The following is a 24062-nucleotide window of genomic DNA, read 5'->3' on the forward strand; positions in this document are numbered from 1 at the left end:
CAAAACCTATCTGTCAAATAGTATTTATAGGAATAACACTGGTCCAATTCTAGACAAAATTTGCATTTAATTTACATCCAGCAGTTAAAAAAATCTTTTCAATGACAAAACTATTCAAATGCAAACATATAAAGGTTTAAAGTAAGCAATTACACATATAAAAGATTATGAAATTTACATTACATCACAATATATGACTGTTATTAAAATTCAAGCATGACGTCCAGAATTGAACAGTTCAGCTACATGATCTTGAAATCGAGGTGCTGGCTATCTTGACTGGCACCCAGGGGATGGTGAGGCAGTAGACATACACTGTCCCACCTGATGTGTCAATTGTTCGACCCGGAGCTTCAGTTCACTCAGTGTAAAAATCTCATGACTATTCTTCCTTTGAGCTGCTGCAACAGCATGTGTATGGTCATTTTGATGTTTCCATCCTGAAGCCTTGCCAAGCTTTGCTCGAGTTAAAGCTATCATTGGTACTCCAGAGCTTACAAATAGATATAATTGATCTGGCAATCCACTGATAATCAGGATATTGGCCCTATGTGTGTATGATATTTTGTAGACAATTTTCTTTTATTATTTGTTAGACAGTTTTTGAATTGTGTCCCAAAAAAGCTCTGTGGATGGACGGAAGACCAATTTAATGTTATGTTTAAACATGTTTCCAAGCTGTAGGATAATAAATAACAAGTAACTAGTATAGGTTGGTTCATAATCGTGTTTTATTTTCCTTTCTTCACACATGAAAATTCAGACCAGGTTAACCCTCTCAAGTGTATTTAACATTTCAAACATTTTGACAAAACATTAATGATGTATTATCTTCATATAAATGTATTTTGTACAATAAGATGATATATCCTCTGTAATCTTTGGGATGATCTGTCGCCTACATATAATGGGGATATTAAGCAATAGTTTGAGCTTGAAGGGTTATTATTATGACAGGAAATCATTGATCAAATATTTGTTTCTGAAACTTATTTTCTCTGATGTGACTTGAGTAAAAACTACACTACCATTTGTCAGATGATCATATGGTAATCGTACATGAATCTTTCACACATTCTTACAACCTCCGGCTTCTCACACATGAAAGGATATATACAACAATGAAATTATTCATCATAGTGGATCAAACCAATGTTTTATTACTGAATCAAATGACAAAATTTCCATCCTGAATACAATGAATTTGTGATTGATAATCTTTTTTTTTTTTTATTAATAAGTGGAACTCTTACAAAATAAAATTATGTTTATTTTCAACAAAGTATGTTTTAAAAGCAGTTGATCATGGTAACATTGCTGTGATATGAAATGTTGTATTGGCATAATATACTTACATTGATAAATTTTTTGATGATTTCTTGCAAAATCCCAACATTGTTATCAAATAGCAGTACATAATCTACATACTCTTTATGATACATTTACATGTGCATGTCTATAAAATCTGCCAATATCATTCTGTGCAAATAATAAACAAAAATACGCTTAATTCAAGCTTCGTTGTTGATTAAAAAATTGTTACAAAAAATACATCCAATGATACTTATTTTACTAAAAACAATAGAATGAAAAGTAATTTAATTGACCTTGGTAATTGTGTGATTAAATATACATTAAGTACACTTTTGAAGCTCACTCCCTGGTTATATGGAGGCACCAAGTGATTTACAAGTCATGTTATACCTTACAGGACAGATAGATGTACATTATATAATCTAATTACCAGTATAAAATTATATAAATCATGATATCTAGTGATTTTGACATATCAATATGGAAAAGCTGACACTGATATATGTATGATGAATGTAGTCTGATATTGAATATTTTCTCGTTCGTTGTCGTATGATTTGGCTCGTACAGTGATTTTGTAAAGTTCTGTCTCCTCCAGGCGAGATAATGGATACACAATACCTGTTCCATCTTCGAGTCTTATTTCAAAGTTTACGTTAACATCATTTCTTAGAATTGTAAAGTCTGTCTTGGGAAGTTTTACATCATTTTGGTCAAATGCAATCAGTCGAATCAAATCTTGGTAAGCTAGAATTCCACTTGGAAGAGCTACTGTTCTAAACTCAATCACATCGGCGTATCGTGCTCCTGAGGGACATGGGATATCAGACAGGGAGCATTCTAACACACAATAGCTGCAAGTGAAAAAGAATTTCAATTTTAAAATTATGAAAAATCACACAAAATGTTCAGTATTTCAGTCAGACTTGTAAAATACATATTTTGAAGGTGGGTTATAAAACTGACCCCACAATTCTTTTAAACGTTGGTAAAGTTATCCAGCTTTGATAGCTTTAGAAGAATGTGAAATATTAAGGTTTATAATTTCAATTTTCAAAAGTATGTGCAATAAACAGAATAAAGATAAAACACACCTTAATTTTATTGGTATCTAACAGCTGTTCAGACTGGTCAATGATGTAACATTATTTTTGTTTTTATTTTGATGTAGCATATTTTTTTGGCAAGTAAACCAGTGTTATGATATTCAATTTGCTTTTAATTTGATAGTTTGTGCAGCAATTTTATTGTAACTCTGACCTTTCAATCAGCTGTCATACATTTTGATGTCTGATTAATTTTGTAATAACACAGTGTTGAGAGTTCCCTGGGTTAGCTACTTACCCTGAACGTGGATTACGTTTGTAGTTGGGGGGACAGGGTGTCTCAATACAATGATGACTGCCACGGGTATTGAAGCACATCTGGTCAGGTCCACAGTTAATTCTCAATTCAGAACACTCGTTTATATCTAAACCAAGAAACATATGATATTCAAGATTAATATTGATATTACTAATTATCATCAATATCTACTTGCATTGATATGATTTAAAGTTACCTACTCCCTAATCGAGTTCCTAATTTTTGTCCCAAATTTCAGACTGAGGTTGAGATAAACTTTTCCAAAGTTTATAAAATTTTAAACCTACAACTTGCCTCCAGATCATCATTAAATGAGTGTTTGTCAAAGGAAGGTTTATGAATAAACTTTTCTTATGCTTGAAGGTTAGTTTATGCACCTCTCCAACACAGAAATTAAAAAAAAAAAAAAAAAAAAGCAAACATGACTTCCAACGAAGAGTTAAGAATATGAACAGCTGCTGAAAGAATGTCAAAGAACAGCATGAAAACACAGAATAGTATGAGCAGAATCACGCCTATATCTGGGAAAATGATACCAAGGGGATATCTTGATTGGATACTCAAGCCCTACACAACTCGATAGGATAAAGACCAAGAAAAAGTCTACATCCGGTGTGCATATCAAATATTATGAAAGGGGTTACAAAAAAAGAAAGCATAGCAGCAAAATCCCACAAAATGCTATAATGAATCTTTGCACACATGATAAAACATGCACCTGACCCAAAATTTTTTCCTTTTAGCATTTAAGCATGTTGATTGAAATGACTAAATCAACAAAATTTTACCTATACATTTGCGTGCGTTACGAGACACTTTGTAGCCTTTAGGACATGCACATTTGAAGCTGCCTTCTGTATTTATACACTTGTGTTGACATATGCCAGGATCCTCTGCACACTCGTCAACATCTGCAATGGAAAAGAATTTATATCAGCTATCTCAAAACTACATTTACAAATATTCTCTCTCCTAATGTAAATTTATTGTAATAGGGGGAACCACTCTTCTCCCATCCAAACAAGCATACTGAGTATTGCTGAAGCAATACATGTCCCCTACTGCCCCCACAAGTTAGAGCACTGACAATGATTTTTAAAAAAAGGAGTAAGTGACCTTGACCTCTCAATTCTGAAACTCAACCTTGTTTTAAATACTTTTAAAGTGAGTGTGGTTCAATGAGTATCCCTCAAGGAATGAAGCCGCTAAAGTGCTGAAAATCATGGAAAGTATCAGTGACCTTGACCTAACGAACCTGAAACTCTAACGTGTCAAAAATATTTCGATATTTAACAAATGTGTGAAGTTTGATGAGAACCCCTTAAGGAATGAAGTTGCCAGAGAGGTTTGACAACTGACAGAATGATTCAAACAAGAATTGTCATTAAGAGAATTTATATTATCCTATCCCTACCCTGAAATGTTAATCTTTACCAAAATGTTGAAGTAGAATGGGTATGTCTTTTCAATGAAGTCCTGAAAGGACTATGGTTTAATATCCATTTTCTTCAATGGTACCATTTGATTCCTCAAACACAGTGAAGAATAGAACTCCTCAAAACAATATAATTCAATGAATTACAGTCATCCACTGACACACAGCCTCACCAAAGTGAACCCATATCCCAAGTATAAAGTTCCAGTGATTAGCAGTGTGGAAGAAAGGGCCCAGAAGCTTTTTCTTTGATGTAGGTCAAAGATGAAAAAAAAGGGACAAACTTGTTATATGTGACTTCACTGTGTCACCAAGGTGAACACAATTACAGTTATAAAGTTCCTGTGATTAGATGTGTAGAAAATAGAGCACAAGCAAGCTTTTTGTTCGTAGGCCCAAATGTAGGTTAGAGTGACTTTTGATAAACGCAATACACAATCTCACAAAGGTGAACCCATATCTCAAGTATGAAGTTCCTGTGATTAGTTTGTGCAGAAGATAGTTGAAGGGCAGATGGGCACAACACAAAACTATGGTCTCCTCTGTTTCCAGGTTGGGAACTAATAACTGCCTTTACAGCTATTCATTGACTATATGGGGTATATCCCTTAACTGCATGAGGTTGTTCTTTGCTGCTTAAATAAGTTGATTATTTCTTATTTGAAAACTTCTATAACTCTGCTGACCTTCAGACATGTGCTGGTGCTTACCTAAACAGGTGTGTTGAGAGGGGATATAATGCATCCCTAACGGGCACGCTCCACGTTTGTGACGCAGTCGCAGGGCATGTCTATACAAGGTGGAACAGTGGTAACCATGGTGACAGGGTGTGACCCCTGACCTTGGTGCCACCCCATCACTTTGAGGCTGCCACCTTTGATTGGTGGGAGTATTGACTGAGAGCACCTGGATTGGTTCTATGAACTCTAAGCCTAAAATACAAAAAGAAATAGCTCTTCATGTTTGAAAGCTTTCATTTTGCCTCAAAAATTTTTTCAAAGTAACATATCAAATCTTTATACTTTAATACACTTAAAGTTTTTATAAGAAGCATAATTGAACATTTTACCAATGTGTAGACTGAAATGAAATTCAAGCTATTTTTTTATAAAAAGCAACTGGATATTTTACCAGTCAGTATGTCAGTATGTATAAATAGAGAAATAAATTTACTGCATTAGTGCATGTTAATGTTCATATCAATTTTGTTAGAAGCATAAGGCATTGATACTTTTTTAAAAATTAGACTGAGGTGCTCTGCAGTTAGTAGGATGTTTTATATCTATTGGGAGGGTGGGAAGCTTTAGCTAAAGCAAAGGTATGTACCAGCACATGATTTTCTGTCGGCCAATCGGATTTGTCCTGGAGGACAGATGCACTCAAATCCACCAAAAGTATTGTGACATCTGAACGTACACACCCCAGGTTGATCAATACACTCATTCACATCTGAAACAAATATTTCTATCTACAACTCTACTACTTGAATATTGCCTTCAACAGTCTTTCATTTAATCAGATTTTCATTATTTTTTCATGAAAATTGTTTTTGATCATCATATATTCTGAGTAATATTTAATTCAAGTCATATATGTCATGCTCTCATATCCAATTGAATGTCTTCTTCATTTAGCACAAAGTATATCTACATCAAGATTTAAACACTTTAATAAAAACATGTAATGCAATGCAATCTGTAACCTATGTGTTGAAGCTTACAACTCGGGGAGAAATAGTAGACAATTTTTGATAATTAAAACTCTGAGTGAAATCCGAAATAGCATACAAATTATACCAAGGAAAATCAATTCCAAAGCCTGAAGTCAAATGTCAAAATATAGGTCACAGAGCCTACTTTGGTGCAATACACTCAAATACAAGAGGCCCATAGGGCCTGTATCATTCACCTTGTTTTGCTATCTAAAAGTAAAGCAATGAGATTCTAAAGATTTGCCAGTTTTTCCTTTTTAAGCTTCACCCCTACCAAATTAGGGCAAAATATTAACATTTCGACAGCATAAGGGGGACCAACACTAACCATTCACCCAAGGACAGTCCTGACCAAATTGAGACAGAAATCTGGTCTTTTACAGGAGAAGGAAAGAATTTGCTCTATTTTCCCTATCGAGCCCTCCGCTATTGGGCAGAAACCCAATGTTTTTACCAAATTGATTCCCTTCATTCAAGTATATTTCAGACAAAATTGAAACATTTCTACAGGAGAAGGCTTTTAAAGCCCCTTTTGGACTCCTCCCCTCAAGTCCCTTCAGACAGAGAATCACTATTTCTACAAAATTTGTTCCCCTTCCCAAAGAATGTCGGAAAATTCTGGCCAAAATCTGGACCAAGTGAGCTAAAAAATGAACCAGCAAACAAATTTTGGTTACAAAGTGTGAAATTCTAACAATACATGCCCCAGATAGTCATTTCATACGCACTGTCAAACTTCTATAAATGGAACTTAAATAACTTCTAACTCATCCCTTTATGAAGTGAAGTTTTCCAAATTGAAATTTCCGATGTATCAAAGTTTTTTTCATGGACCATTAGCTATGATAACACAGTCACTGACACCTCATGATTTGAACAAAACATTTACGTATACTGTACAGGAAATTGCACTGCGGCAAAATTTTGTGCATTTCAATGAGTGCTACCTGACAATGATATTATGATATCGCAGTGTTAATGGCTCTGTATTATGAGGTTAATTAATGACTGGACACCGATTAAAGTTTAAGTTTCATAGTTAGATCTAATTTAAAGAATTGTGAAAACAACCGGAGGAAATCCTATCACTTATAGGATGATTTAACTCATTCCCAAAGCATCACTTTTCTGACAGTTTTAAGTATAAAAGCATGAGAAACATGCTGATTTATATGTCAATCCTGCATTCTCCTATTGTTTCATATTAGCCGTTGTGAAAACAATGGTATAGAACCTTGTAATTTTTATGACCTAAGATGTGTTATGTTAGTGCTGTTGTTTCTAGACAGAATACATTATGATATTAATTTGCTTTTTTTAAAAAAATTCATTGAAATAATCACTGTACCATGTGAAGTCCACTTCAATGCTAAGTGTCTTTTCATTGAAAATTGATCCTTGAAATCCAAACTGTGTGACATGAAGGCATGAATGTAAATGTAAGAACTATGGCATTGTTGATTTCTCAATGATTTTTATCTAAAGTTATGTTTTTATTTTTCATGAATGGAATGATTTGTTGAAAGCTAAAAATGCCTCTTTCCACTTAAACTTGCATTTTGGCATTTGTCATGTTCATTCAGGTAGAAATGTTGTGTCATCAACTAGTCATGAACATGAAAACGTTGATTTAGTCCACCATGACTGATTCAAAGTCTTGATGTATGCAAAAGCAAATTATCAATAGCCCAAAACAAGACATGTACATATAAATACCTCATGTATATCTCTTGGATCTGTTTAATCTGGGTCACATGGAATTTTGACCATGACCTACCTGAATTGGAACTACTTCTGGTTGTGTAATCTGGGTCACATGACACTATCACATGACCTACCTATAGTGAAATTACCTCAATTCTTGGATATGTAATCTAGGTTACAGTGATACCAGTACATGACCTACCTATACCAGGATAACCTTGTCCCCAAAAGGTGCTATCCTGGTCACCTTGACACCATTCCATGACCTACCTATACCTGGATAACCTTGTCCCCAAAAGGTGCTATCCTTGTCACCTTGACACCATTACATGACCTACCTATACAAGGATAACCTTGTCCCCAAGAGGTGCTATCCTTGTCACCTTGACACCATTACATGACCTACCTATACAAGGATAACCTTGTCCCCAAGAGGTGCTATCCTTGTCACCTTGACACCATTACATGACCTACCTATACAAGGACAATCTTGTCCACAAAAGGTGCTATCCTTGTCACCTTGACAACATTACATGACCTAACTATACAAGGACAACCTTGTCCCCAAGAGGTTCTATCCTTGTCACCTTGACAACATTACATGACCTAACTATACAAGGACAACCTTGTCCACAAGAGGTGCTATCCTGGTCACCTTGACACCAGTACATGACCTACCTATACAAGGACAACCTTGTCCCCAAGAGGTGCTATCCTGGTCACCTTGACACCATTCCATGACCTACCTATACCTGGATAACCTTGTCCCCAAGAGGTGCTATCCTTGTCACCTTGACACCATTACATGACCTACCTATACAAGGATAACCTTGTCCCCAAGAGGTGCTATCCTTGTCACCTTGACACCATTACATGACCTACCTATACAAGGACAATCTTGTCCACAAGAGGTGCTATCCTGGTCACCTTGACACCATTACATGACCTATCTATACAAGGATAACCTTGTCCCCAAGAGGTGCTATCCTTGTCACCTTGACAACATTACATGACCTAACTATACAAGGACAACCTTGTCCCCAAGAGATGCTATCCTTGTCACCTTGACAACATTCCATGACCTACCTATACAAGGACAATCTTGTCCACAAAAGGTGCTATCCTTGTCACCTTGACAACATTACATGACCTAACTATACAAGGACAACCTTGTCCCCAAGAGGTGCTATCCTTGTCACCTTGACACCATTACATGACCTTCCTATACAAGGACAATCTTGTCCACAAAAGGTGCTATCCTTGTCACCTTGACAACATTACACGACCTAACTATACAAGGACAACCTTGTCCCCAAGAGATGCTATCCTTGTCACGTTGACAACATTCCATGACCTACCTATACAAGGATAACCTTGTCCCCAAGAGGTGCTATCCTTGTCACCTTGACACCATTACATAACCTACCTATACAAGGATAACCTTGTCCCCTGGATGTGAAGCCTGGATCACAGGTACACTGGTAGCTTCCCTCTGTGTTTACACATCTCTGGTTGGCATAACACTGGTGTAAATCTCTTGTACACTCATTAATATCTGTTGGTGTAATATTTATTACAAAAGATACATTAATAAGATAATCAAAATTATTTAATGTGCTCTACTTCACAACATGTAGACAAGTATAAAACTCTACCTATCAGTACCATTACAATACAATTGCAGATAAACTTTGGCATAAATTGAATGATCGCTACAGAAGTTATCACAGGAACAGATTGATTGACCCAATACTATGTTCCCTACTCTGAAGGAAAAATATTCATATATTAAAATTTTGCATGTGCTGTACAAAAATTACTGTACTTTATTGTAATAAAGCTGGCTATTTCCGAATGTACAGACTAATATATATGACAGCATTTTTGGCAACAGACAGGAGCTTAATTTCATAATAGGTTATACTTCCTACCACGACACTGTCCAGGAGCAAAAGGTTCATAGCCGTCAGCACAAAGCATTACACATTTGAAGCTGCCCTCCGAGTTAATGCACTTCTCATCACTTCTACATACACTGCTATGCTCACTACATTCATTAATATCTACAACACATCAAACATGGCTTTAACCATTACAGACAACATTAAAACCATGACAATTGATTTATGTTTACCATTTAAAATATGATTTGTAATTTGAGACATTCATCAAGGTTGGTAGTAAATATAATTTTCAATATCATAAGCTGATCTAATCCAAACTATGTGGAATGAAAGTTTTTGAATAAAAGGCAAATTGGATTTGTTTATGGATGTATTAAACTCATGATTGACCAAAAGTGGGGCATATAATAACAACAATTTGAATGTAATATCATAGACTTTTGAATGTTGATAGGCTTTGTTTCCAATAGTTGTATCCTTTTGAAATATTGTATCAAGTGTTGATTTAAAGGATATTGCAAAAAATTTAAACAAATCCAACTCTTAGGGCCCTTCACTGAAGTTTTCAAAACATTGCACATCCTTGACAATGAACTTCCAATTGAAAATTAATTAAAATACTCAAAAGTTTCTATCCCTGCAATGTTGAAAGCAGGTCAAGGTAATCGAGATTATGACACAGGTGACCTAAAAAGTGGAGCACTTAAAGTGATGTTATGTAAATTTTTTCCCGTGTTAACTAGATTTTGTGACAGCATAGGTGATGTCATTATTCAGTTTTCGAGTCAACAATTTCATTATTTTCCATTGCTAGGGTATTTCTCTATAGTATAAATCTAAAAGTTTTGGGAAGAATTCAACTAAATTGTGCTTGAATTATCACAGATCTCATGACAATTACAAACTAGGATTGGTAGTACATGCTAGTTCTTAAGGCTGTGACATTAGGCTGAAACCTGCATTACATTTAGCTCAAATATTCAGCACAACAATTCCTTCTTTTTGTTTTATTATGAAAAGAATTCTCAAACATTTTTCTATCAAGGCATAAACTCCTGAAAAACATTGAAGAACACTATCAAATACAATTTTTTTGGTTGCTATGGAAATTTGCAGCTGTCAAATCATATTGAAAATTAGCATTTAGAGATAATGTAATTGCTTATTATCACAGTATCATTTTACTGCATTTCAATTAGAAAAGAAATTTGTCAGGAATCAGGATTGCCTGAAAATGAATAAGAACAATAAGAAAAATGACAAGAGAAAAAATGCATGTAACTGTAAAAGAAGCGCAGCAAAATATTGTTTTTTGGGGAGTTTTTTTTTTGCTCCAAACAAACCTTCTGTCATCTAACTTTTCAACAAAACCATACCCAGAACAAAAATTAAATCTTAGAAATTGTGTGAGCCCAAGTCTCATTCATCCTTAACAAGTTGGTATTAATATATCTCAATGTGTGTAATGTTCTCCACAGACCTTGGATCAGTAACTTACCTATACAGGTGAGAAGATCTTGTAGTCTAAACCCTGGAGGACATGCACACTTGTAGCTTCCAATTGAATTTTTACAGTCGTGGGAACAGCCAGATATCCCCTGTATGCACTCGTTGATATCTGTTGTACAGAAATATCTCAACACACTTAAAAATTGAAAACAAAACGACATAAACTAAGGTCTCACTACGATTTTTTTTCTGTTTTGTGAGCTCATGATAACAACACTATAATGCAATACACTGTGCCTTTAAAGACCTGTATATGGTATGATAATGTAATGTAAGTCTTTAAAGACCTGTATAAGGTATAACAATGTAATGTACAGTCTTTAAAAGACCTGTATAAGGTATGATGATGTAACGCACAGTCTTTAAAAGACCTGTATAAGGTATGATGATGTAACGCACAGTCTTTAAAAGACCTGTATAAGGTATGATGATGTAATGCACAGTCTTTAAAGACCTGTATAAGGTATGATGATGTAATGCAAAGTCTTTAAAGACCTGTATAAGGTATGATAATGTAATTTACAGTCTTTAAAGACCTGTATGAGATATATAGAGTTGATCATGTTACATAAAATTTCTGCATTCTTCAAAATGGAATTTACATGTTGTAATTTTAGCAATACAACATCAGTGTAGAGAATTTTGCTATTGATGTTTTTGAACACTTTTTAAAATGAAATGTTCTACTTTAAACATGATAATTCTAACTCTGTACATAAATACTTATATATGATAACATGGTAATAATTATTGTGCATTAGAATCTTCAGATTGGCCTGGTCAACCTTTCAGCAGGAGGAGGACCTTTAGAGTCACTTTGTATTTCACAACAAAAAGCATCCACTATAAATGTAAAGCTTCAAACAGACTTCTAACTGATTAACAACAATTTTAAGTAATATGTAAAGTGCCATGTTGACTAACTTACATTATATCAGATAGAATCTACACAAACAGAACAAGCAAAATGAATATACAACCTAAAAGGCAGAAACTCTTGTTAAGTAGGTCACAAGATTTGCCAAGATATTACTTTTGATCTTACTCTAACAAGCTAAGACTGTTTCTGCTCACCATCATTACACACCTGTTCATACAAATGTGCAATATTATACAATCATTAAACTCAAAACAGAAATATTCAAACTTCTATTCGGTAAAAATCAGTCCAGGATACTTGATTGTTTTATTTGCTTGTGAGATTCCCTATGGGGTTGTGGACTGTTATATTCTTGTTACAGAATTCTACATGTTTTGGTGTAATATCACAATATTCTTAGACCTTTATGAAATATCTTGCCCCTTCAGTCTGAAGAAACATGACAGTCATGTAATACATTGGTTTACCTGTACATCTTCCATTTTCCACCAACATGAAGCCACGGGAACAAGAACACTGGTAGCCGCCAAGAATGTTATTACATTCATGCCCACACACCTCAGGGGTCTCATGGCACTCATCAATATCTACATAACCAAGCATGGTATAATTATGATAATCATCACAGATGCACAGAAATTTTACCAAATTACCCTAAATTTCCTTTGTCTGTCAATTCATTGCTTCCTAAAACCTTTCAACAAATAAGTTATCTAAACAATTCAAGGAATGTTTTACTCCTTCTGAAGCAATATGATAATAAAAAATTCATACTGGACACAAAGAGTAGTCAGGATATCTGCAATTAATATTTTCCTAAGACATGATTTACAAGGTAAAGCATGCATACCATCACAGGACTGGTCATTAAGTGAACGTCGGAAACCATTCTTGCAGTACACGGCACAGTGAAACGACCCAAGTGTATTAATGCATTCCTGATCTACAGAACAGTCTCCATTGTTATTCGCACATTCATTAATGTCTGAAAAAAAAGAAAAGAAAGTAAGGAGGTGTTCATAATTTTTACATATACCCCCATTTCTGACTCCGTTATTTGTAACTCAATCTAATGAGGGATTCATAAGATATCTTGCATACATGCTTTTTATTTTAGAAGTGGTCAAAGGTGATCTAGTTGACAGATGTTTGTTGTTCAGTGAAAGCCACCAGCTACTACAGGGAGTCTCTGCTTCAAAATGAAGCTGACTGATTGACTGTCAGTGATTGATTTTATTTGTTCTTTAAAAGTTGAATTTTTTCCCTTCTTTCATCTTCTTTCCTCTGCTTTTGCATAAGGAAATTTCTCTTAAGAAATATTGATAATCTATAACCTGATATTTCTTCTGATCAGTCCTGAAATCAGAAGGGCACAACTAATGACAATAAGGAATGTTCATTTGAAACTTGAAAAAGATCCATCCAATGCGTCTCAAGAAAAAGCAATAACAAATTTCAAGAGTCAAAACCCAAGATGGCTACTTGCAGCTGTCAGCCATTTTGTTTTGAGTCAAACTTGGGACCAAGGAAAACCTACATATGAAATTTTAGAAAGATCCATCTGCTACTTCCCAAGAAAGTTACTATAACAAAAATTGTTATAAGAACTACATGACAGTGGACGAATGATGGACTGTGGATGCAACATGATTTGAACAGCCCACTATCTAATGATAGTGGGTTGAATACACCATCCTTATGCCAATCTATTTATTTTCATCTGAAAGTAACATAACAATGCAGATTGATATACTTCCTTTGAAAGAAAAAAAAAGAAAGCAAAAGGCTGATAAATTTAAATATAAGGGCCACAGACAAAACACAATTTGAACTAAATATCGTTGAAAACAGTTTTACAGTTCCTCAACTTGTTTTTTTCTTTAATATGCTGGTACCTAAACACAAATTTCATCTTTTTTTCTACTGACCTTGACAATTTGATCCATCCCTATCAAGTACATATCCAAATGGACAGGAGCAGGCATAGGTCCCTGGGGAGTTGTGACAGGTGCTGGAGCATGGTCTGGTAGTAGTACACTCATCAATATCTAATAAATTTCAAAGACAAGTTAACTCAGTCCAGTTGCAACATAATTGAAAAACAATAAGAAAATACCAATATGCCAACATAATCATAATCCATACTCAAACTCAATAAAACTAGGGCAAAATATGGACAAAAGAAAGATTTACATGGAAACTCCTGCAAAAGTACAAGAAGAATAAGACCAGGTGTTCTCCTCAGATGAGAACAAGGTATAAAACTAAGGAACCAATAGGCAAATTAACAAGCATCAAACATGTCCAGCTTCTATCATACAAAGAAATAGAATATTTAAAGTCATTATGACGACCATAAAATTTTCCCATGATTATCATCAACTTGCATCTTTTGAAACCCTGTGTTTGTCTGTCAGTTGACGACTTCTTGCACAAAATCATGATAATGGGACTAGACCCTAAAATGTAGAATAAACTGCCACATGTTAACACCATAGGTTGGGGATGCAAGGATGTTGTTATTCAGAAATAAAAATTTTACATTAGTGAGATTGAAATCATCATGTTTGTCATACAGCTTGGTGGAAATTTGTCCATGTAGGTTTTGTGGCAGGAAAATTGATTGATAGGAAAACTAATTGATGCCAATGTGAATGCTTACATTACAGCAGCAATTCCTTTATGTAAAATGCTTTATGTCAAATGCTTTCTCTTCATTTGTTTAAAGATACATGTATTTTCAATTTCAAGATGACTGCAAAGTCATTGGAAAATATCTCCTAATGCTTTTTTGAGGGTAACAAATGTTAAATTACAAGTTGTTGGCATATTGCATTTAGCATAGAGCAATTTGTGTCAAGCATTTAGCATGTCATACCAGCTTTCCAAAGAAACAAATCAAAAACATATGCTTATATTACAGACATATTTGCGTTTGCTATAAAGAGATTTACAAACAGACAAGTGGCCATCGGGGCCTTATCAGTCACCTGAAAATTCAAAAAGAAGAAATAATGACATTCAGACACTGTGACTTTGAAATGTTTCAAAAATAATATTCACAGTAGTAACTTCATCTTTCAAATGTCTATAACAAATGTTAATAGTCTTGGTGAAAATTGATCATGTTACCGAAGGTAATAATTCTTAAGTGCTGGTGACCTTCCACTTCTGATCATAAAACCTTGAAACTTTTTGAAAAAAATCCTTGTACAAATCCCTACAACTTTAAAGGCATATGCCTAATACTGTGGATTCATTTATTTTCGTTGGGTTCAATTTTCGTTGTTTCTACAAATTAGACAGTTTCGTGGACTCATAAATTCGTGGATTTTTGATTCTGTGGGAAAAAAATAAAAACGTTAGAATTTTCTCTTTTTGCTTCCAGTCGAATTTTTTTCTGTTTGTATTAAGGCTATGTTCACAGGAATTAACACTAATGACAAGAATAAAAGAACGTTTTTTTTTCAAGATGGCGTCCTGTGTTTTTATAACGCTGTTTACAACAGTCTCGCATTAATATCAAACCACAAATCAGTATATATCCTGGCGTGTAATCAATCGGTAATTATCAGAAACAATTGTTTTCAGTGGATAAACATTGTGTGCTGATCAGTCGGTGTACCGCAGTCATATGAAAACACCACGCGTATCGATGGGACCATGTGTGTAAACAGGTGTGTAAACAAGATCTGCATTATTAATAATTATTGTGAACCTGTAGTCGGATAGAAATACGGATCCAATCTTCAATCGACAGGATGGTCCGATCAAGCCTAGTGTCCACAGTGTCGCTAACGACTGCGATCCCATCATACTTAGCATCACAATGTGTACTTACCCTTTGTTATGTTTAATAATATATAATTATATATCGTTGACACCAATTTAGCGTATCCATGTCGAGCCTCAGACTACCCGACTCCCGACTAATTACGGGGCTTCTGTCATTACCGGTGGACGTTTCCGGTGTCGGCAAAGATTACTTGGTCAAATTTCAAAATTACTTTAGTAAGTAGTTCATATTTCGTTGTGTTTTTAAATTCGTGGATTTGCTCATCCACGAAAACAACGAAAATTGGACCCCCACGAAATAAAATGAATCCACAGTATACAAACATTTTTCATACGGTCAAGATACCTGAGTATTAAACTCCATTCTGATGAATGGTAACATTAACTTACACTAACGTGATGCATATACAATCTAGATGATCTTTAAGCTTCTGGTCGTTACTTACCCCTACAAAACTGGCCATCTGTATCTAAATAGAACCCATCTGGACACTGGTTACTTGGAGTGCCTGAAATAAAAAGAGGTAAAAATGTGAGTAAAGATTATTTGATATAGACATTATGATAGCCTTGTACACCAAGATGCTAAAGACCAAATAGCATTAATTAAAAGCCTATGGTTTATTTAGCAGTAATTTTACAACATTAACACATCGACCCTAGACATTGAGGACACTAAGGCCATGAACATAACAATGGCTAAACTTATCAAAGTTATTCTTATGTTGTGCCTCATCATTTGCTAATACATTACACTATGACTCTTGAGAAATGGAATCTGGGCAAAAGTCACAAAGTTGATATTCAAACCATCCACCTACCACGACAACCAAATGCAATACTAATACTCTATCTATTCAAATGCTTACAAGAAGAAGCTATTTGAACAATTGATTTAAGGGTCATGTAAACTTATCTGTATAAGTCAAATAAATTCATTTGAATTTTTTAACACATGTATAGTCCAGGTCTCAAGACTGTTATCCTATTTTACAAATTTGGCACCTGTGGCCTTTTGAGCATTACATCAAACTCATTTTAGGAAGATGAACAAACCAGGGAAAACAGATAAAAGACAAAAGAAGAACCAAGTTCTTTGAAACAAGTGAGCTGACATTAATCACATAATTACCTGGACTGATGCTAGTGGCAATACGGAATTCAACCTCAGTAGGAGTTGGCAAGAAGGTGGAAATATCACGGACATACATGTCTTGTACTAAGAAGGGCATGGTGCCCAAGTCTTCACTGTAGGTGATGGTGTGATTCCAGGCATACGGCAATGTTAATCCATCCACACGAAATACCCGGGTAGAGTGTGCATACATGGAATCTGTAAACAAATCAGAGTAAACCTCTTTACCATACACCTCAATAATGAAGCTACCTTCCTTCCCAGTCCATCCGCTTTTTTCACAGTACAATGGCAATTTGCCTTCATTCCTAGAACACAACCCACCCTCATTCCTAAGAGAGCCAAACTACTAATGATGTTCCAAAAATAAGAAAAATCAATTAATTAATTTTGACATGTATCTGATCCAATAATTGATTTCGCTCAAGCAAGATTGACTTGTAAATTTATCAGAAAGGTTAAAATTTGAAAACATACATAATTATTGTATATAATTCTATGTCAAATGTTATGTAAATTCCCACTTAAAACCATGTCAACATTCAAGTGTCACCTAGTCAATGTCATGTTGCATCATAGCAGTCAGTGAAGTGTTTTAGACACAGCTAGATTAATAGCTTATAAAAGGTGGATATGTCTTGTGCAACAGTAATCTGCTGATGATGTTATGACTGTAGATCAAATTAATTTACCGATGACACATACTATACAAACTCATTAGCCCTGATTTTACCATTTTGTTTTAATAATTGTACTATGTAAGTTATGAAACTATAAATGTTAAATTTTTTTAACCTTTCTTCATTCAGAGCAACATTTGAAGACAATCAATCATCAATAGATTATGGGGCTCAAAATATCAATCTTGAATATTAAATTGATTCCCAACACTAAATGCCACCCTCATTCACAGTACTTAATGAAATCACCTTTGGTCATGGTACATAGTTCCTTGCAACCTTTATTTCTAAGAAAAGTGACTGGATTGTGAGACAGCTAGATTGTAAGCAAACTTTTGTCCAGAACAGATCTAATTTAATTCATTTGATGCGATCTGATTATATTCATTTTCAATGGTGTCAATAGATTATGTAATTGAAATGATTATTGTTTCATAGAATATTCATGAACTTCTTTAAAGTATAGAATTTTCAAGGCATTCAATTTCTAACATTTCCATATTTGAGGAAAAGCAAATAAAAAAATAATGACAAAGAGAAAAGATTAAATCGACTTGCAGAAGGAAGCCTTACCATATCCAGTCTGAATGTATTGTTCATGGTAGGGTAGAAGAAACACATCTCCCACTGAGGTCAGATTTGGAGCATTACCTCTCACCATTACATCCACTTGTAGAATCCCATTGTTGTCTACACCTCGTCCAAATTGTGACATTGTTAATGTCTCACCTGGCATACAATGCAGAAAATGAAGCTACAGTACATGTGTATCATGTAATGGATTTTCTTATCCTTTCAATTCAAATTAAGAAAAAAATATTAAATTTCATAAATATTGTAAAGGTAATTAATCTTGTTACTGTGCTTGCCTAACTCTGCATAAAGTTACGCTCCAGACAATAAAGGACAGATCAACGAAGTGGAAACAATATGCTCCCCGGAAAATATTTGGAGAAACACAATAAAGCATAAAATTTTAAAAATTATTTTGAATTTCAACTGTAAACAAAATAACATCAAATGACTACAACATGTCAAAGATGTTTTAGAACCAGTATCAATTTGATTTTATAGTCAGGAGATATATTCGGTATCAATAGATATCAAGCTAACAATGAAATACTGTCTGGTTCATGAAAGTGATAATGATATAATAAAACTAGAACTCTCTCATTAAACATGTAATTAGCACTAGTATATTGGTAAGTCTAAAGAGAAAAAGAATCTTAGAGACAACATATCACACATTATGTTTTCAAGATTCACTGTGTTTGTCATGCAGCCCATATTAATTCTAACCATAAAGTTTACCTGTTACATATTGCACTTGTACCTCACGTACAAAGTGACCATCAGCCAGTGAAAGCCCATTCTTTGCTCCATCTACTTCTAATGCAGTGGTCCAGAACACAGGATTTAAGATATCAACCAGATGACGCAAGTGACCAGCTGAAACGAATAAACCATCAAAAAATTCTGTACAATGGCACTGGATAAGAGTATTCAAGCCTTTCTTAACTTATTTTGATGGAGATGCTCAAAAGTTTTAAATCTTGGTTGCACAGTTCCTATTTTCATATTTTGATACTCCTTATCTATGAGATGTTGCAAATTGTACAGTGAACTCAGCTTCTCATTGATGTGGTAAAGTATAGTTAATTCCTTTCATCAACAGATTTCAGTTAGTGCACATTGCTTCTCTGTAGAAGTTGAGGCACATTGTACAGGATTCCCAGCTTACAAATGGGTTGTAGACCACTTCATAAAGAATCTATTTAAGTACCAAAAGACTTAAGTATACTCTACGGTTAACCATGCTTCCAAAACGGTTGCATGAGGTCATGGTACAGAGAACTTACTGCTGACCATTGGGATGTGATTTATTGTAATATGAACATAATCTACCAGTAATCTTTGATATACATTTCAGTAAACCTGGTTTTTTAATGGGCTGTCATTTATGGTACTGGGAACCTAATCTAACTCAAAGTTTTAACACTTTTCAATGATTACGAATAAGTTGTGGCTTTCAGTATAAATGAACCTAGCCAATCAGTAAGATATAGTGCACTTTTCAGAGAACGTTGTGTTACATTACAATGTACCAAATTTAGATATAAAAACACACGACAAATGACTCTGCTTACCAATAGATTGAGGTACATTGTGCAGTGTGGCCTCCACCAAGGTGGTACCACTGTCAGTGGGAGTGATGGTGGCGCTCAAGGTGGCATCAGGCAGGTCAATGTTGTTTATGTAACCCACTAGGTTACCCTCCGCACGAAATGGAAAGTCTGAAGCAAACACAACCCAGGATTTGTTTCTCTTGCTTTCAACAATTGGGCAATTTATAATCAAGAATGCAAACAATAAAAGGATTTCCTATTTTCTAAACTAATTTTGCTAGATGTAGTTTTGAACAAAGTACTGGTAACAAGATATAGTGTGCTTGTTTGTATACTGTCCTTACAGAAGAGATATCAGCAGAATTCTGGCATCCACCATTGTATGATATTTACTGCTTCTATCTTAGTTTGATTTTTTTCCTCTTCTAATACTGTTAGAGAAAAACATTTCATCAGTGAAAAGAAGAATTATACATGGACAGACTACAGGTGAAGTCCATTTTCAACAACTGAACATCTGTGGTAAGAGAGCTAAAATGGAGGTAAGAACTGGGCAGTATAGAATGGACAAAGTGATTCAGATTTTATTAACACGTACTTGAGCATACAGGCAGAACACAGTCATCCCTTTGTATTGTGTTGCCCGGACAGGAGCTACCGCCATGACGAGGGCTGCTACATTGTCGCTGTCTTTCCCTATATCCCTCTCCACATGTCACAGAACATGGTGACCAATTAGACCAGTCTCTCCACTTACCATTTACTGTCACAAACAAAAAGAAAATCAGATGACATTCAGTGGTCAATCAACAGACGAACATGTAGTAAAAATAGACTCTGCTACATTTTCTTGTCCATGATTATGACTGTTTTATCATTATTGATCAATTTGCTTCAATTATCAACAAGAAAATTGAGTAACAAAAAGTTAACTCAAAGTGGTCTTTAGCCTCAATTACCAGGACAGGGAATTGTGTTGCAAGTTTTAGTTGTCTCCCCTGATCCAAGACATGGTCGGCCATTTCGACTTGGTGGAGGGTTAGTACAGGTTCTGAACCTCTTCATCAAGCCAGTTCCACAACTGGCAGAACAAGCCCCCCAACTCTCCCACTGGTTCCAGTTCCCATGCCCTAAAACATAGGATTCAACGTTTAATTTTCTTGACGTGTGTATTTCAAGTTTGAATTTCTGATTTCATCAGAACTGTATAATTTCAAACACATTTAACTGAAATGTTTCAAATCTCATATTACAAGAAAAAATAGGGTTTTCCAAACTGTTGTATCATTTTCAGAAAAGAAATTGAATTTGCTTGAAAATATCAAATATGTTTATTACTTAAAATGATTCAGCCTTATTATGAAAATATATTATGTGTAATGTTGTGCAAAAGAGTAATCATATGCAGATTAAAAGCTTCACTGTGCAGAAGCGAACTAACTTGGACATTTTTCTGGATTACAATAGTCTGTCTGGCGATCTCTTCCCCAGCAGTACATTCCTCCATACTGTGGTGCAGGGCTATCACAAGCACGCTGTCGTGTACGGGTCCCACCCCCACATGACTGGGAACATCCTGACCACACAGTCCATAAACCCCAGTTACCATCCACTGTAATAAAAATACCATGTTCATATATTTATGATATTTGTAAAAGACACTGCAGATGATGCTCATACTATCAAAACAGGAAATTATCAAAATATTCTTATTGTAGAAATGTTATCAGTTTTTAACCCCAGAAGATCAAACCTGCACTCTTACTAGAGACATTCTTTTGAAAATGTAAAATTTCATGACGTGATAATTGAATGAAATTTATAGAGTGGTGACATTTTGATTAGAAATCTATCAATAATGCTCCTCTACAAAGGGGATTGGCCAACAAGCAAAAATGGAAACATAATTATGATTTATAAAACAAAATATACCTGGTTCAAATGAAAATATCTAAAATTATTCATGCAACTACATTTGTATTATGCAAGAGTACAGTAAGATGACTTCCTACTTTATTCCACAAAACTTTGCTTAGCAATTTCATTATAAAATGTTTACTAGTAACCATGCTCTATTGATATTTGACCTGACTTTGACCTCTCAATTCCAAACTAATTTGATTATGACAATTTTGCTTCATAACAGAACCCTAACTAAGCAACAGAGAATTTGACCTTGACATTGAACTTGGTAACCATATATTTTGAATTCACTTGGTCATTTAATATGTAAACTAATTAACAACCATTTTGAAACAATCACTCTTGTTGGCACAAAAGGGAGTCTTACTGTTGAAGGAAACCAAAGAACCCTGGGAAAACCAAAATGGTTGGCAGGCGACCCCCATACATTTTTTCTATGTGCAATCAGGGAAGTGAACAGTGAGCACCTTAGGTGAAAGGCAAGTGTGTTACCACTGTACCATCCAACCATCCGTACTTCCTCATGACCTTGAAATTAAAATTGACTCCAGATAACAGTGCAAGGAACAACTGTGTTTCATTCCAGTTGACAAAATACTTGGCTATGAATGCTGTAGACAAGCTGACTTGAAGAACTTGATGTATGAGACAAATGATATAAAACATCATCAAAATCTATTCATTGCTGTGTTTGTTATGCTGCAGACAAGTCAGTGGGATAACCATAGTATATCTCCCTTTCAGATAGTATACAGGAACAGTAAGGTCATAGATTCATTCAAAGTCACCTGACTATCTTTGGTCAGAAAGAATTAACCTTTTGTTCAATGATAAAAAACATCAGGCTACAAAGTCTAGGATCTATGGCAATGGCATTTCTCAATTCCTTTCTATAACAGAGACTCACTGTACCTACCTTCACATGTGCGAGCAGTACAGGGCCGCCTGTCAAGTGCCTCACCAGAGCAGGGTTGTCCTCTGTAAGCAGGACTTGGACTATCACACCTTCTTGTCCTCTCCTGAGAACCAACACCACATGTAACAGAGCATGGGCGCCACCCTGACCACTCTCCCCATCCACCATCCACTAAATTACCAAAAAAAACCATATATGTTCTTGAAATTCCAGAATCAATGCTTCTTTATCTGTCAAAATATTCACTAGAAAAATATTTTCAGTTACTGGTTCCATATGATATCAAAGTTATGTCCTAGACAAAAGAAAGTACATTGAACAAATGGCCATAACTCTGCAAATAGAATGTGACAAGAGGTATGTAAAAACTTGTGTGTGGACAAGAGTATACAAGATATGACCCGGTGAAAAAAAGAGAGATATTGATTTCAAATTAAATCTAATTACAAAATTGTAGTGTACAACTAATTGACTCTTTGTTATTATTTGAATGGGAATAATATGGAAATATGGGAATGATGATCCTGATTACAGTTTCATGGTAATCAGTATCCAATTCAAATTAAAGAAACTAAGTTGTCTAAACAAATATTTCACCTCTGGAAGTATTAGTTAGAAAATTGTAATTCCAATTATATGGGAATATAATTCTTGATAATATCCACACACAATGCTAGTATGTACAATGTGATGACATACATGGACAGGGACGGGACACACACACGTCATATTGAATATCATCGTCCTGACAATTAAGTCCACCATCTCTTGGGGAAGGATTGTCACAGAACCTTGACCTGAATCTCTCCCCTTCACCACAGGTAGCACTACACTCAGTCCAGCCCTGCCAGTTACCCCACTGGCCATTTACTACAAGTGTAAAATACACGGTAAGTTGAAAATAAGAGCTAAACTTGTAATAATGTGTGTAAAAATGGTTGTATCTTCTTTCTTTTAGTATGTTAAATAGTATAAAATCAATACACTGTTCTTGAGTAGAACATACAGTATAAAAAGAGCAATGCTGATATTTTACATTTTTGGAAGCAGACAGTTTTCACATTTTGGAGCAGGAAGTATGTCTTGTATACATCATATGAAAATTCTGTTGAAAGATTTACCTGGACAGCTAGCCATTATGCAGGTCCTGGAGTCAAGGGAGGAACCAATACACTTCCTACCACCATTGACAGGTTCAGGGTCAGTGCAGGTGCGAGCACGAAACTGTATTCCTATTCCACAGGTAGAGCTGCACATACCCCATTCTGACCACTCTGAGTAACGGCCATGTACTGAAATCAATTTGACAGACATTCCTCACACATTCATTAATTATTTTGAAAATACTTAGCTAATCAGCAGCATAGTGAATCTAACAAATGAGTGAACTCAAATGAATCAGTTAGGGCCTAAACCTTTTGTTATTAGCTGATCAACAATTTCACAATTGAATGCATAGTTTCAGTGACCCTTCTGCTCCATATTGGAAAATCAGTAACTTCTGTAGCTGGTCACAGTTGCACCAGGGGTTGTTCCAGTTGTAAATTTTGAACCCCTAATATCTCTTCAAATTAGTTGATATCACTTGTTTCAAAGAAAACTTGCATAAAGCATGTTATAAAGAAAAGATTCTGTTTTTGGGGTTAGTTTCCTTTTGTACAATTT

At 35.0% G+C, this 24062-nt stretch overlaps 1 protein-coding gene across 1 annotated transcript in view; it reads right to left on the reverse strand.

The window, feature by feature from the left end:
- Positions 1–712: 712 nt before the first annotated feature.
- Positions 713–24062, reverse strand: part of LOC132549826 (hemicentin-1-like) — a 106240-nt gene continuing 82890 nt past the window's right edge. Inside the window, exons 47-68 of the mRNA XM_060213799.1 lie at positions 23519–23689; positions 23097–23267; positions 22398–22568; positions 21000–21170; positions 20518–20688; positions 20157–20321; positions 19580–19726; positions 18744–18881; positions 18006–18161; positions 16750–16950; positions 16064–16126; positions 13751–13870; positions 12673–12807; positions 12290–12409; positions 10932–11051; positions 9461–9592; positions 8956–9084; positions 5441–5563; positions 4825–5046; positions 3468–3590; positions 2659–2785; positions 713–2168 (exon numbers count right to left, since the gene is read on the reverse strand). Coding sequence (XP_060069782.1) covers positions 1790–2168; positions 2659–2785; positions 3468–3590; positions 4825–5046; positions 5441–5563; positions 8956–9084; positions 9461–9592; positions 10932–11051; positions 12290–12409; positions 12673–12807; positions 13751–13870; positions 16064–16126; positions 16750–16950; positions 18006–18161; positions 18744–18881; positions 19580–19726; positions 20157–20321; positions 20518–20688; positions 21000–21170; positions 22398–22568; positions 23097–23267; positions 23519–23689 — 3455 coding nt within the window. The 3' untranslated portion in view covers positions 713–1789. The remainder of the gene's footprint in view (positions 2169–2658; positions 2786–3467; positions 3591–4824; positions 5047–5440; positions 5564–8955; positions 9085–9460; positions 9593–10931; positions 11052–12289; positions 12410–12672; positions 12808–13750; positions 13871–16063; positions 16127–16749; positions 16951–18005; positions 18162–18743; positions 18882–19579; positions 19727–20156; positions 20322–20517; positions 20689–20999; positions 21171–22397; positions 22569–23096; positions 23268–23518; positions 23690–24062) is intronic.

The sequence above is a fragment of the Ylistrum balloti genome, unplaced genomic scaffold (assembly GCF_031769215.1).
Source record: "Ylistrum balloti isolate Yb309-2 unplaced genomic scaffold, AGI_CSIRO_Ybal_v1 Utg370078, whole genome shotgun sequence".
Lineage (NCBI taxonomy): Eukaryota > Metazoa > Mollusca > Bivalvia > Pectinida > Pectinidae > Ylistrum > Ylistrum balloti.